General features: G+C 38.9%; 1 protein-coding gene across 1 annotated transcript in view; it reads left to right on the top strand.

Annotated features, from left to right (window-relative positions):
- STT3B (STT3 oligosaccharyltransferase complex catalytic subunit B) overlaps positions 1-10,894 on the top strand; it is a 50,236-nt gene extending 39,342 nt beyond the window's left edge. The window contains exons 10-16 of the mRNA XM_034066616.1: positions 730-941; positions 1,712-1,899; positions 2,388-2,559; positions 4,848-5,021; positions 5,920-6,033; positions 7,065-7,277; positions 9,245-10,894. Of these exons, the coding sequence (XP_033922507.1) occupies positions 730-941; positions 1,712-1,899; positions 2,388-2,559; positions 4,848-5,021; positions 5,920-6,033; positions 7,065-7,277; positions 9,245-9,325 (1,154 nt within the window). The 3' untranslated portion in view covers positions 9,326-10,894. The remainder of the gene's footprint in view (positions 1-729; positions 942-1,711; positions 1,900-2,387; positions 2,560-4,847; positions 5,022-5,919; positions 6,034-7,064; positions 7,278-9,244) is intronic.
- Positions 10,895-12,765: the final 1,871 nt, after the last annotated feature.

The raw sequence follows: 12,765 nt of genomic DNA, 5'->3' as shown, positions 1-12,765 counted from the left end.
GGAATAACCACTACTGCTTGAATTATAGATGTTCCTGAACAGTGTATACAGGTTTGCTTGTTTGGGTTTTTTTGTTTTCTTTGGTTTTGGGTTTTGTGGTTTGTTTTTTTTTTCCTTCTAAGGAAAGTGTTCTGAATATTCTCTATTATTCTGAAAATCTTATTTACGGGGTGAAGGGGAGGCCACAGAGCAGGGATAATATCATTCAGGAAAACTTCCTTCAGAATAGGGCTCACAATATTGTATTCTTAGTATGGAAATATAATGTAGACAAGCCCCCAATTTGTCCACCAATATCTCTAACTTAAATTTACAAGAAATTCTAACACTTCCTTTTGTTTTTTGAGTTCCAATAACTTGTTTGGTCTAGAGCTGTTTGACATTTTTAATCAAATGAAGCAACCTGTTATTCCAGTAGTAATTTTGGTGTGTGCTATTAAATTTCTCTAATAATGTATCTTCTGACACATTGTTAATGAATATGAAAATGGGGTTGTATATTATTAACAGTTCTCAAGATGAACTTCAAGAAGGATTTGAGGTTTAAAAGGGATAAATGTTAATTGAACTCTATCTGTAAATTAAAAAAGCCATGAAATGCAAGATGTGTACTCGAGTCTGTACACACAGATGCTCAGCCCACTCCAGAAGCAGTTTTATGGAGAGCATGTGCGTGTGCATTGAGAGTGTTATTTTCTAAATGTCATCAATAGATTTGTTTCTTCACAGTTGCTCTGTATGCAATCAGCGCTGTTTACTTTGCTGGTGTGATGGTTCGGCTGATGCTCACTTTGACTCCAGTGGTCTGTATGCTCTCTGCAATTGCTTTCTCCAATGTCTTTGAGCGATATTTGGGTGATGATATGAAGAGGGAAAATCCACCAATAGAGGACAGCAGTGATGAGGATGACAAAAGGAATCCTGGCAACTTGTATGATAAGGTGAGTGGATTGGACAAAAGTTAGGGAACAGCTTGTTTTTTACTACTTCTTCCCCCCTCATCTTTGGTCAGAATATTTTAAATGCCACTAAAGGTTTGAATCACTAGCATTCAAGTCCAGGGCAAGTACTGGTGTTATTAAATAAGGTGTAACTGACGTCCTGAAAAAACATCTGTCTGTCAGTGTAGAAGTGGTTCCTCACAGTGTAATCAGTGATGAGCCTAAAGGTAGTGTACATGGTTGACCCAGCTTTCTATAGAAGCAACGACAGTTGCTCACTCTCCTTAACTAGCTATAGCAGTTCTTTGTCACTGAATGTTTCTCTCTTGTATTTCCTCTTAAGACATGGTGAAGCTGAAGAATGCTATGTTTTATGAAAAAGTGTTTCTATTCATAAATTTGCATACTCTCTTCATCATGAAGAAACTGCTGTTGGCTACTGATTATTTTACCTCTTAGGCTTTGTTATACTGACTGTGACCATGCATGAGCTTTGGGTTTCTTCTTTTTCCTCACAATACATATCCGTGCATTTCTGTTTTCCACCCTGCCCTGTAAAAGGGCATCAGCATACAGCTAAATCAAGGAAGTCACATAACAGAGCTTTTTTCTTCTGAAAGAGGCTTTCAAGTAATTATCGATGTCTACAAGTTGCTAGCTTTCTAGTATCCTGTAGCATTTATAGGGTGCATGTGGTGAAGAAAAAGGCATGGGTTCCCCTGTCAGGGGTGATACCAGTTACCATAACAGATATATTTGTGTTTGTTTAGGCAGGTAAAGTGAGAAAACATGTATCTGAACAGGAAAAAACAGAAGAAGGACTGGGTCCCAATATCAAAAACATTGTTACTATGCTGATGCTGATGTTGTTGATGATGTTTGCTGTTCATTGTACCTGGGTAACTAGCAATGCATACTCCAGCCCCAGTGTTGTTCTTGCTTCCTATAACCATGATGGGTAAGTAAGGTCTACAGGTCTGCAAGTAATTCTACTTCCTTTGCGTTAGCAATTTGCTGTACCTTCTTCCTATTATATCATGGCAGAGTTGTCACCTGCATAAAAAATTGTTAATACTCTAATTTTAGAAAAGATGCATCTTCTGGAATATTTAATGTAAACTATAGAATAGTATAACAGTTAGGTCTGGAAAGGACCTTAATACATAGAAATAATCCTATCCAAAGCCAATAAAGATGATGGTTAAAAAAAGCTTGAGTCAACTGGGAAAATATGTCCGTAAATGCATTTAGTCACATCTTCAAAAGTAGTTTAGCTTCTGGCTGCTCAGCTGTTAGTGGGTTCAAGCTTATGACTGCTGGTGACTTAATTGCTCAGAGGGAGCCAGCTGCATGAGAGAACCTTATTAGTGAGCCCGTATTTGTCATCATACAGTTAGTTTGTTGCTAGTATTTGTACTGATGTGAATAAAATTAACTGTTTTCCAGCACACGGAATATCCTAGATGACTTCAGAGAAGCCTACTACTGGTTGAGACAAAACACAGACGAGCACGCCAGAGTGATGTCATGGTGGGACTATGGCTATCAGATAGCAGGAATGGCTAACCGGACAACTTTGGTTGATAACAACACTTGGAACAACAGCCACATAGCCCTGGTAAGGGTGGCAGTTTTCTATGGTGTGGAAACATCAAAATGTTTAAATTGCAGTCAAGTATGAAATTGTAAATGTTTCTTGATAGATGGTATTACGTAAAAATTCCATAGAGTGGGAAACACAGAGGTAGGTGGAAGGAACTCTTATTTTTTTTTACATTTGCTTAGAACTTGAGTATAAATTGTTTCAGGGCTGGAAGGGATCGATTTTGCTTTTGGAGTGTCCGTTTTGTTTACTTGTAAAGTTTCCAAAATTTCTACTTTGGTTTCTCTTCTTTCTTTGTGGGAGGATAGACAAAACCTAATGTAACCGTTCCCCTTGTGATTAGTGCTACAACAGCTTATTTGTAACACTACTTTACTGGCACCATTCAAATACGGATTATTTCAGTTCAATAAGGTTTTTGCTGGTTGCATTTCGGAAAGCTGGCCACATGAAATTGCAAATTTTCGGGCATCTTGGAAGTGTTGCAGATTTGATGCAATTCTGTCTTCTCAAATTTGCAGTTAGACACAACATCTAATTTCTTTCTCTTCTGAACAGTAAGGTTAAGCTTTGTGCATGTGCTTTAGACGCAGGGTATGAGCACTGCCTATGGTTAAAGGGGCATCACCTTGGAGCAGCTTAAACTTGTTTCAGAAACAAAAGAATGCTCTACTATTGTAGTTGGGCTGCAGTCTTTCTAGGTGGTGTGTCATTGTGACATTGGTCATCAGTGGCTATTTCTTCCCAGTAGATTAATGTGCTGCATGGGCAGAATGGTGGAAGGGCTTGAGGAATGTAGTAGGGTGGTTTGTCTTGTGTCAGCAGCTAGTACAACAGTTAGACCAACTTGGTCTGCAGACAAGCAGTATTCCAAATCAACAAATTAATCAATCTGTGCTTTGGAGAATACAAAGTCCTGGGAAAAAATGTGTTGTGGAAGGGGGAATCACATTTACATGCTTTTGTAGGGGCAGAGAACTTACATCAGCTGAAAGCAAGCTTGGTAAATTATACTGTTGGTGCTAATATTGGTCAACAAGCCTTCCTGTGTACTCTAAGGCACTTTTTTCTTATTTTGGTTGTTGACCTGACAACATTATGTTTCAATGGAGATCCAACTCTGATAGTTCTATGTGCCTCTCTCTTCTACACATGGTAGAATTGTACATACTATATTTAAACCCACAATCTGTGGGTGTCCGTGCAGGACAAGGTGTGTTTTGTGAACAGAGAACTGTGGGAGTCATCTGTATTGCTTAGGCGCAGTAACCATACACATTGCAGCAATTAGCAGCGATGGGCTTTAATAAAGAATTCTCTCCAGCTGGTGCTGTCAGGTTCCATTTCAGAATGAATATTCCATAAAGAGGGACCCAAGCAACAAATGTGTGTTGTGGCGAATACCTGAACCTTTATGCTCTAAATGAGGTGTGCCCCAGAGACGTGTCCAGATGACTTCTCCTACACAGAAGTGGAAATCTGCCAAATAACTTCACATTGATTAGGATAATGGCCAACAACCTGAGGTTCTCACTCTTTTTGACAGAATGCAGCCTAAATTTAGTGTTTCCCAATTACACTCGTAACTGAATGTTACTAGTTTGGATAGAATATTATTTATATTGTAGTTACTTCCTTTTACTATAGCAGTGCATTGTAACACCTGAGCTTCAGTAGCAAACAGAACTACTGAACTGGAAGCCAGTTACTGATCTAAGTGAACTTTTAAGTGTGGCAAGTGACTGATGTGGAAGAGATTCTGGATACAGCTTTGGGAGGTGTTTCAAGGCTAAAACTGTATTAGGCTTTTAACTTAAGGATGTCTCTATTCTGACATTTTCTCTGTAAATTTACCTTGAATTCAATGCTACCATGTAGCATGCCGCATGGCTTGAGTTATTAGTGAAGGACGGAGCTCAGGAAAAAATAGACAAAACAAGAAGTTACTAATATTTCACATTGGGCTGTGTTTACAGCTTTGAAAATAATTTTTAATTAGTTATTTTCTGCAATATTTAATTTTGTTGCAATACAGCCATGGCTTGAAAAACCTTGCCACAAAACGAAAACCCTTATTGTGACACTTTCTACTCAAAACACTCAACAGGCAGCACTCCTCTTGCAGAGGAGAAAATATTTTTAGTTCAGGTTGGGCTTTTGAGTTTCTAAATATTCACATTGAGTTTTCTTTCTCTAGAATGGAAATGTTGGCAAGTATGTATCCTTGGGCTGTGGTCTGTCAGGTACTGATCTGTTTGATAGGCAGCTGTGCAGGTATTTAAGATATTTTTGCTGTGGTACAGGTGGGAAAGGCAATGTCATCAAATGAGTCAGCAGCATACGAGATCATGAGGAGCCTGGATGTTGATTATGTTTTGATTATTTTTGGTGGCGTCATTGGCTACTCTGGCGATGATATTAACAAGTTCTTGTGGATGGTGAGAATAGCAGAGGGGGAACATCCCAAAGATATTCGGGTAAGTGGAGGGCAATCTCTACTACTTACTGCAATTTTATTTGAAAAAATGTGTTATGGGTTGTTTCCCTAGAACAGTAGGAGTGCAGAGGCCTGTAGCCCAGTTTCTTTCAATATTTATGCTTTTGAAAGGTCAGTAACTTCAAAAGCTTTTCACTTGTTTTTTGCACATTACTAAAAAGTACAGGGTGTCTTGTAATTCGTGTGTGCGTGTGTCTCACTGCATCATCATACCTTAAAAAAGCAGGAGTGTTCAGACTGTTTACATAGTTTGCATTACAAATGTCTTCAAACTCTGTAATAGTTGACAAAGGGTTAATACTGACTTAGAGTTTAAGTTACTCAGACATCTGGGAGATTGCAGAAGTCTGGGGTAATACTTTCTTACGCCTAACAAAAATTTCTAAATATTGAGCACAGGCTTAAGGGAGTAGCCTGTGCATATAGTTTCACCTTGTACTGAGGATAAAAATGGCAGAATTTTTGTGTTTAAACACAGTGCACATACATTGCAGACCCCCTGTATTAACAATACAGTGCTTTTCACCTTTCTGAAGAATAATCATGATTGATCAGTTTTCCAGGAACGGCTTACTGTGTAGTATTATTGTGCTGGTACCCATTTTGTCATGGATTTAGGAAGATTGGTCCATTGGGGTCTGGGTTTACAAGCAGGTAGTTTGTAACTCTTTTACTTTTAATGACCACCATCATTTTCTGTTTTAAGACCTAGCTTAAATCAGCTTTAAAACTGTAAAAGTCAGTTTTGATTCTTTATGAAGTTTGGGTTTTTTGTTGGTTTGGGTTTTTTTATGTTTTTATTTTTGCAGAGAAGAGAATGAGGAATGACTTTAATAGGAGTTCAGTTTATACTGACTTTTTGTATTTTCTTTTTAAAGGAAAGCGATTACTTTACCCCTCAGGGAGAATTCCGGGTAGACAAGGCAGGTTCTCCAACCTTGCTGAACTGCCTCATGTATAAAATGTCCTATTACAGATTTGGAGAGATGCAGGTCAGTGCTACAACTTCTGCTGGATCTTAATTGAAATGTGAGGAAAGAAATGTTATTCTGATGTATTTTCACTCTTCTAGATTGAGTGTTGCTTGTAGTAGCAAAATCAGAGGCAAGAGTCAGCTCTTCAAATAAAAACACATTTAGGCATGGTCTACTGTGTATAACATTAAAGAAAAAAGCATTTCTGCTCTTACCCTGCACTTGTGCTTGACTTTTTGCTGCGCTTGACACTGCCTCAGATGAACATCTTAATTCTGCTATGCAGTGTGCTTGCTAAAGCATTGTTATGTTTTAGAGAGCTTTAGATTTGGGGTTTTGTAATAGTAGCACAGAAGTAGAACTGCTAATTGACTATATAATACCTGTCAGAAACTACTGACAAGTAGTTTCTCTACGTGTATTTCTATACAAGTCACATCAGTGTATTAAACAACACTACACTTACTTTTAACGTAAGGGCATAATCCTCAGAGTTCTCATTCCCCTTTAGGATCATCAAGCACATGTATGTAGCTAAGTGCCCTTCATTCTGATGTGTTAGCACAAGAATCCTTTATTCATCTAAAACTGAGGCCAGTGGATCCGATTTGTAACATGGGGTGGAGAGTTGAGGTGTGTGTCAGATCTAACTCATAAATATGAACTATTTCTACCGTGTATGGAAAACTATTAATGTACAAATTATTGCACTGTTGAAGAGAGAGCAAAAAGGAGCAGCTACGCTAAAAAAGGTACTACAGGCTGCTGCATCTCAGACTTCCACCAAGTAGTTCCATCTTTGAATGCAAACATGATATTTCTGTTGAGACATTGAGGATGTGTGTAGGAGGGAGAAAAAAATTTGTCTCTTTCTCAGCTGTGAAAAGGAACTGACAGGTTTTTTACTGTGTAGTAATAATCAATGCAAGAGAAGGTGTTCTTTGACTAGACCAGCTGAAAGCACTCCCTTGTGGTATACCAGGGTTTGCAGCGATGGGTGGTTTGCGTTTTGTCTCATTTGAACTAATATGCAACTTTCCTTTTTATAGTTGGATTTTCGGACACCCCCAGGATTCGATCGTACACGCAATGCCGAGATAGGCAACAAAGACATTAAATTTAAACATCTGGAGGAAGCCTTTACCTCAGAGCACTGGCTTGTTAGAATATACAAGGTGAAACAACTAGACAACAGAGAGACACTGGATCATAAACCTAGAGTAACCAGCATTGTACCGAAACAGAAGTATTTGTCAAAGAAGGTGGGTTCCTAGTGAAGTAACTGAAAGGGGTCAGGAGGCAGCAGTTTATTTTTAACAGCGAATCACATAGCTGGTGAATTATGTATTTCCACTAGCCAGAATGTTAACGGATACTGTTCATGTTAGTGTCCAATATCAGACCTGCCTGCTGGTAATAATTGTTAATTTACTGTCTGCTTAACTTAAAAGCATGTGAAGACACAAGGCTAGATTTTTTTTAGGCAGAATGCTAACTGGAAGTAGAGTGTGTCACTGGCTGTTACAACTCTTAAGTCTTCATGTAACTGGAAGTATAATCTCTGAAGTACATCAGTTCATGTTTCAATAACTATGGCTCACTAAGTAAATAATGTGGAAGTTGCTTTCTGACTTTGTTTGAAAGTAGTGATGCCTAGAAGTTTAAAAATGGCAATTTTGTATGAAATAAATTAAATATGAATCTTTTGTTGATGGAATTTTAGTGTCTGGCTGCTTACTGTTTGAAGTCATCTTCATGGTGTTTTAAAACGTTGCTCGCTGTGGTGTGCTGCCTCAGCTTATTAAGAAAGATTTGTTACCAGGGGAGCTGGGGAGACTCCTAGGAGCCCAGCCCTCTCCTTCACAACATCTCTATATACTCAAATACATGTTGCAAAAGGAATTCCAAAATCTTGTCAGAAACAAATGTGTAATAAATTAAGTTAGTGCAGGCTGTAAACTTACACTGTCCTGGAAATACAGGTAAAGAATGTTAGAGGGTCAAGGTGCTTGGTTTTGTAATTTAGTGGAAGGTCATACAAGAAGATGTTTGGGAGTTGCCTCTGAAGCTAGGCTTGCCTTGAAAGGGAATTACAAGATTTACTGTGCCTGTCATATGCTTACCGTGTAAATTTTGATCTTAAGTGACAAGCAAGGCTATATTTACTCATGACAGAGGCATTAACCCCACTTAAGCTATGGATATGTTGGTTCTCTGTCTAAAGCCAGGATAAAAGCTGGTGCAAATTCTGATCTGTCACCAACTCTTGCAATACAAACTGGCACTACTTCCCACTAAGAAATCTGAGAACCACCAAAGAACAGGGGGTGAATGTCTAAGCTGGGACTTGCATGGGTTGAGGGCTCTACTGTAGTAGCCACAGGTTTTCAGCAATTGCTTATTTACTGGAAATTCTCTCTTCTGTGTTAGGAATAACATGTTCAAGCTTAGAGATAACTCTTATGCAATACTCAGACATGTTGTATCTGTCTCACTTTATAATAATAATGCTGCTGTTATTAAAAATAAAAGTTTTAATGAATTGACATAATAGAGCCTGCTGGTAAGCACAGCCAAGTGCAGCAAGTGTGGGAGCTGCCTACCTGTCTAATGTGCACAAGGCATGTTGAATGTACAATTCCACCTGCCACAAACTAACTCTATAGAACTGTGAAGTGTTACCTAACACTGACATCAGTGCTTCCCCCATTACTAGCTTAATAAAATACCTAAAATATGCTGATAAAGACACATAAAAGCACTAAGTAGCCTACAGACCAATGGCAGAGGATTAGAGACTAAAATGTGATTATTCAGCTTTCTCTTTTGAAAAATGCTGCTTTGAGTAAATATTTCTGCCTGTCCTCGTGCTAACTTCTGAGAGAATCAAATACTGCAAAAGATGCAAGGTTTTTCCAAACACAACTAACACTCTGCTTTTTGGGTGTATTAGAGTTTTATTGTGTTGGCTAATTATTAACTCTGCTTCAGCACAAGCTTTGAAAACAGTTCTACTTATCTGGTAGACAGGGCTCACAAAAAGCAAAGGCCAGACATGAATTAACAGTCCCCATTTTAAAAATAACAACTGGATAATATACCTAATTGAGGGTTTACCATCCAAGCTCTTTAAAATCAGTCTAAAGATCAGGCACTGAAATGCACAGCATTAAACCGCGGTCAAGACTTAAATCATTAACTAATACATTTTATTCTGTTTTCTTTTTAGACCTCCAAAAGGAAGCGTGGCTACATTAAGAATAAACTAATTTTAAAGAAAGGCAAGAGACCCAACAGGAAGACAGTTTAAATACACTGTTCTGATTGCTAATACGAAGCAGTTGTCCTTGAGATAACCAGTCTTTGCCTTTAGCTCGAGTCATGTTTCACAGCAACATGAGGGTACAGAACCATCATTGGTCCAGATTATTGTACAAAATTTTCAGGCAATGTCTGATTAAAAATATTGGCTTATTGAGAACAGCTGTTTTAGATTTGTAATGTGAAGCAGGACAGAGCTGCTATCCAAGGCTAGCAGCAGTTTTTTTATTGGTACATATTACCCTTCAAATCTGTTGAGAATTTGGACTGACTTTACCAAAGAACCCTGTAATTTGGTCCTTGGCACATGCATACTTGTCAATCTTTTTTTGGAAAACACTGTTCAGCTGAATAGCAGCAGTACATGGACTGGAATGGTGAAATCTAAAAATTACTTGTTTTCAACAATTAACAGGAAGCAGAGCTCTCTAAAATCAGACTTTCAGAACGAGTTGCTCCGATGATTACTTTTCACTGGTTTCTTTCAATATCCTTTTACTGTTGCTGCAGGCTGGGTCTGAGCTGGAGCGTGAGCAGCAAAGCTGCAGTTTTCACCAGAGCTGACAACTGGATGCTAGTTTTGATTGGCCAGGCTGCTTTTGTTTAACGTAGGATCGCAGTATCACTGCCTTACACCATCACTTCTTAAGGTAGACAAGGCAAATCTTGCACACTGTAGCTACAAGGGCTAAATTTGTATCCTCCCAAAAAATCTGAAATGACAGTAATTAAATGCAATAGTGACACACAGCTCACTGAGCACCACATCATGGCTGGTGCTTCACAACAGAAATTAAACCTGGTTTAGGTGAATGTTTGCAGTGGTAAAACAAGCATAGTCTGTGTAACAGGGAAGGTAAAAGAATGGTTGACAGGTATACAACCCCTTTCTGTGGCTATCGGAGGGAGAGGATCCACAGACCTCTTCCCCCCTCATTGCCTCAAGTTTTTCTGGAGATCTGTTTGCATTTTTATTTAGAGTGCTTAAATCAATTGAAGAAATTCCTGCTATAGTGCTATTTGCTTTGTCTGTCTTTTATACCATATTTTTTTTGTTTTTTTAAGTGGTGAAAACTGTCAGGTGAAATGCACTAAATATAAATGGAGACTGAACATGTTCACTTTCCAGCTACAGGAAAACTTCATAGAGACTTGAAATTTTTCTTTAATTGAAATGAAAGGGTTTTGCCGTTTGTTTTCCTGCCACAGGTTGTAACTTTTTATAGAAACAAAACTTGCATCAATCACTTGATGTAAAACGCAGAATAGTACGTACCTATTATGAAGAAAATATAAATTTACAGTGTTCTGTGAGAATGTTACTGCTGACTTCTTTCCCGAGGTGTAGAATATTTTTTTTGATTTATGAACTCATTTTTTACTCCAGTGGTTTATACAGACCAATTCTACAGCTGCAACATTTTCACAAAGGTAATTAAATCTGGATTTCTGGCCCCCTGGCATTCGGAGATTTCATTTTATTTTGTTGCTTTAAAGCTCAGTGCAGACCAGTTGTTGACTGTAGGGGAAAATAAAGTTAATTCAAGTTTTGTGTTAAGGGTGTTGTGTCAGTTTTGTTGATTAATTTGGTAACATGCTGCTTATAGTCCTAGTTATGAATTCAGTTGTGGAAGCTCCAGAATGCAAATCTGCTGACCTCATGAAGGTGTTGTAATGCAGCCAGAGCAGCTATTTAACGTCCTTCCAGCTTAAATCTATTAAGCCACACGCAGGGTCTCTGCTGTATAGTGGCTGTACTCCTGTGAAGAGCAGCAACCATCTCTCCCAAACACACAGTGTTGCAGTGACTCTTTCCAGCCACCTGGAGCAGGTCAAGTTGCCTCAGTTGCTTACCCACATGGAGAAGGGAGAGGTGATGATGGGGTGCACTGTTTATCATATCTTGCCTTTTCCACACAGATCTCCGTTCTGCCCCCTCACCACTGGTAAAAAATTAAGCGATCTAACATTTGAAAGGACAGCTGAAAGGCAACAGAACAGATGCTGCTGGTCAGTCTCTGGTTTGGCAGTAACTCAGCCTTGGTTTAAAAAAGGAAGAAAGAGGTTGCCCTCCCTCCATTTATGAAGATGTAAAGGTGTCTTTACAGTTGGGTCAGATAGGTTTCCATCTTAGCTGACAAAGCTCTTTAACAGAGAGAACTATGTGAATCCTGTCAACTTTTATAGTGTTTTTAAAGCTACATGAAAGAAAAATAAGCTTAACTTAAACTAGAGGAATCTGAGCTAGCCTGGGCCTAAAATTGCCTACCACTTACCTAAGCTTACTTAACTTTAACTTGGCACCAGGACTTCAGCAGACTTCTACCTCTTCTCTCCAAGAAGTGGACCACACTTTTTTCCACCAGCCAAGAAAGCTAGCATCTTGCATTATTGGCAAACACACGGCCTGTACCAGGTCATTTCTTTAAGTACAGCCATCCTTTCTTTGTTCTGCTAGGTCGAATTCTGAAGATCTTGAGGCATAACTACCACAACACAGTAAAATTCAAACTAAAAAAAAAATAAACGCTTACCAGGCTCTGGTCTCCAGTTGCTACGGGGCTAAAACTGCAAGTGTCCAGAAGCCAGGACTACATAAGGTCTGTATCACTTAATCATTACTGTTGAAAGCCATGAGGGCAGAAGGCACTATTGATAATCCCAGGAGAAACTTGTAGAAGTAATTCCATAATGGAGGGGGAGAAAAGTCATTAATTAAATATTATGACAGACAGATATAGTCTTGGAAAAACAGCTGAATGCTTGACTCAGCCTTCTACACCCATCAAGCCTACTGTGAGTAAAAACCGAAAATAAGTCATACTTGGCCATGACTAAAACTTAATTTAACCCAAAACATACAACCTGTTCCAAGATGTGGCCTTGAAGCAAATGCAGCAAAAGGCAAGGAACACGAGTGGGTCGTGTTTCCTGTCCTGTTTTTCAGCCAGTGGTTTGCATTAAAACAAAGTGTCCTGGCACAGTCATTTCCAACACTGTGGATGAATGTTTAAAATAAACCACAACTGCATTAGCTAGCACTTGAAAAATGTTGACCAGGATCCATGAAGCCTCTAAGCACATTTTTCCTCCCTGTGCAAGTGTACAATGCTGCAAATATTCAGAGTTGCATTTTAAGCAGTATCTAATCAAGAATCTCTGTTCAGGACGAAGATTAAATGACATACGATTTTCAGAAACAAGGGAACACCTTCACTTTTTATTTCTTAGAGTATATGTTGCCTAGCCTCTCCTAGAGCTGTGATGGTGCCCATCCCTGTTCTCCCTGATCAGTGCTGTCCAATATAAACAGGAACTTACCTCTGTGGTGTCTGCTAGTATGAGCAGGGCAGAAAACCCCAACAACAAACCCAGATTCAGCTGAAACATCACTTCTATCACAGCCACATGAACTGCTGCTGAGGCACC

This window comes from Melopsittacus undulatus, chromosome 1 (genome assembly GCF_012275295.1).
Source record: "Melopsittacus undulatus isolate bMelUnd1 chromosome 1, bMelUnd1.mat.Z, whole genome shotgun sequence".
Taxonomy (NCBI): domain Eukaryota; kingdom Metazoa; phylum Chordata; class Aves; order Psittaciformes; family Psittaculidae; genus Melopsittacus; species Melopsittacus undulatus.
Note: the sequence above shows the minus strand (reverse complement) of the source record. Positions and strands in the feature narration are given on the sequence as shown.